The sequence below is a fragment of the Pygoscelis adeliae genome, unplaced genomic scaffold (assembly GCF_000699105.1).
Source record: "Pygoscelis adeliae isolate BGI_AS28 unplaced genomic scaffold, ASM69910v1 Scaffold105, whole genome shotgun sequence".
NCBI lineage: Eukaryota > Metazoa > Chordata > Aves > Sphenisciformes > Spheniscidae > Pygoscelis > Pygoscelis adeliae.
Window position 1 is genome coordinate 625,838 of NW_008824807.1, and position 1,776 is coordinate 627,613.

The 1,776-nt window shown below is 43.0% G+C and overlaps 1 protein-coding gene across 1 annotated transcript in view; it reads right to left on the bottom strand.

Annotated features, from left to right (window-relative positions):
• Window positions 1–1,224: 1,224 nt before the first annotated feature.
• The window catches only part of NUP43 (nucleoporin 43kDa), a 12,600-nt gene continuing 12,048 nt past the window's right edge, over window positions 1,225–1,776 (bottom strand). The window contains exon 10 of the mRNA XM_009324156.1: window positions 1,225–1,776. This exon is cut by the window's right edge and continues 9 nt beyond it. Coding sequence (XP_009322431.1) covers window positions 1,572–1,776 — 205 coding nt within the window. The 3' untranslated portion in view covers window positions 1,225–1,571.

Genomic DNA, 1,776 nt, shown 5'->3' on the forward strand with positions numbered 1-1,776 from the left:
GAGGCGGGGGGGGCACAAAAAACCCACCCCCCCCCCCCCCCGCCAGATTTCAGGCACCGCTTTTTTCTGCAGTGGCGGCACCGAGCTGGATGGATAAATACCGATTTTCTAATGGGGGAAAAAAGTTCTGCCGAGCCTCTGTGATCCAATTAATGCCTGAACGAGGGAGTCATTACGGACCAACGTGTAAGTCGCCAGGCAGGAAAACCCACCAGTTATCACTCAGAGATGCATCTCGACCAGTTTTCTTTCCAGGCAGAGTGTTGCATTTCAAACAAATTGGGAAGCAAAATTTAAGACGCTCTAACGAGCCCCTTGCCAACTCCATACGCTCCTTTATGAAGAAAGGACAGCCCTGTCCCCAGCGCACCATCCACGTCCTCCAGCCAGGCCCACCAGAAATTCAGATCAGGTAAGGTATTCTCATCACAAGAGATCAAGAATGCTGTTCTCGCCGACGTGGAAGTAAAGTACGCTCTAGTGCGGTTTTGATGGAAAATGCCTTGTAAAACCTTATAACTTAATCTGCTGCTGCCCAAACCCTGAGCTTTCCCTCCATCCTTCAGATTCTATCCCCAGGATCAGTCCAAATAACTTAGTTATTTACCTTCCTGTAAAGATGACTACAAGTACATCTATTTGAACTAATTTAGTCAGACCAGTATTCTTGTGCAAAACTTTTTATTAAAAAGATAAAGGGTCCTCTGCAACAAAAGGTAGGTACAACACTAACCATAAAATTTAACTTTTCAAAGATTGCAACAGACCAGATGTGAAATTTTGATTGTGACAAAGACTATGTCTCAAGTTTAGAAAGTCTTATTCTCACACCTGAAAACACAGCCAAAAACATCTGTCGATTATGACCTCTTGGCTATAAAAAACACTTTTCTGTTGAGGGAGTTACCGGCACATTATCAAGATTGATTTTTAACATGCAGCATCCATGACAAAGCTGTAAATAATCCAAAATAATGTTATTAAAATGCTAAGATTCTTATAGAACCTTTCACATTTCACAGCTTTAACAGTTTTCCTTTCCAATTCTCATGAAGTAACAGAAAAAGTTACGTCCCCTAAATATATAAAAAACTCAGATTAAAAAAACCCATCTCTCAGGTGACATAAAAAGAATTTCAAAGAACCCCATAGTCTGGCCTTAGAATTATTACTTGAAAAATATCTTTGGGGGGGGGGGGGGTGGGGTGGGGGTGGGGTGGGGGGGGGGGTGGGTGTTTACCTTTTCTTCACTTTGTATGCACGTGTGTATTATGGACATCAGTTTAGAGCAAACATCTTGCCCTAGCGACTACCTTCCTGCTTGCCAAAACCAAACAGGCATTGGGGAAGAAATGAGAGCAAGCTTGCTCAGTTACCCATCCTGCAGCATCAATAGCGAGTGACAGCTGTCAGAATCTGAGGTACCTTACATTTCTTCTGCAGTACCAGGACCAAGCTGTAGGCCTCTCCCCCACATGCTGATAACAGACTAATGAGTATCATTAAGAATGAACCTGACATCTCCCAGTAGTTCAAGGTCACCAGCGCTTCAAAGGGATACTGGAGTCATTTCAGGCAAAAAGTTGTCTGTTCACGTAAATAGCCTCTGCATCAGTACCATATACTAGGCATGGTCCTAAAATATCTAAACTATTCACAGACAAAGTCTGATTTGGAATTAAGTTGGTGATTTCCATGCGGTCTTTGGTAGGATCGTTGCTTAGCCAAGCACTTACTACAGACTGGTTAATGGTATTGTGGGAAAAATAGGTAGTG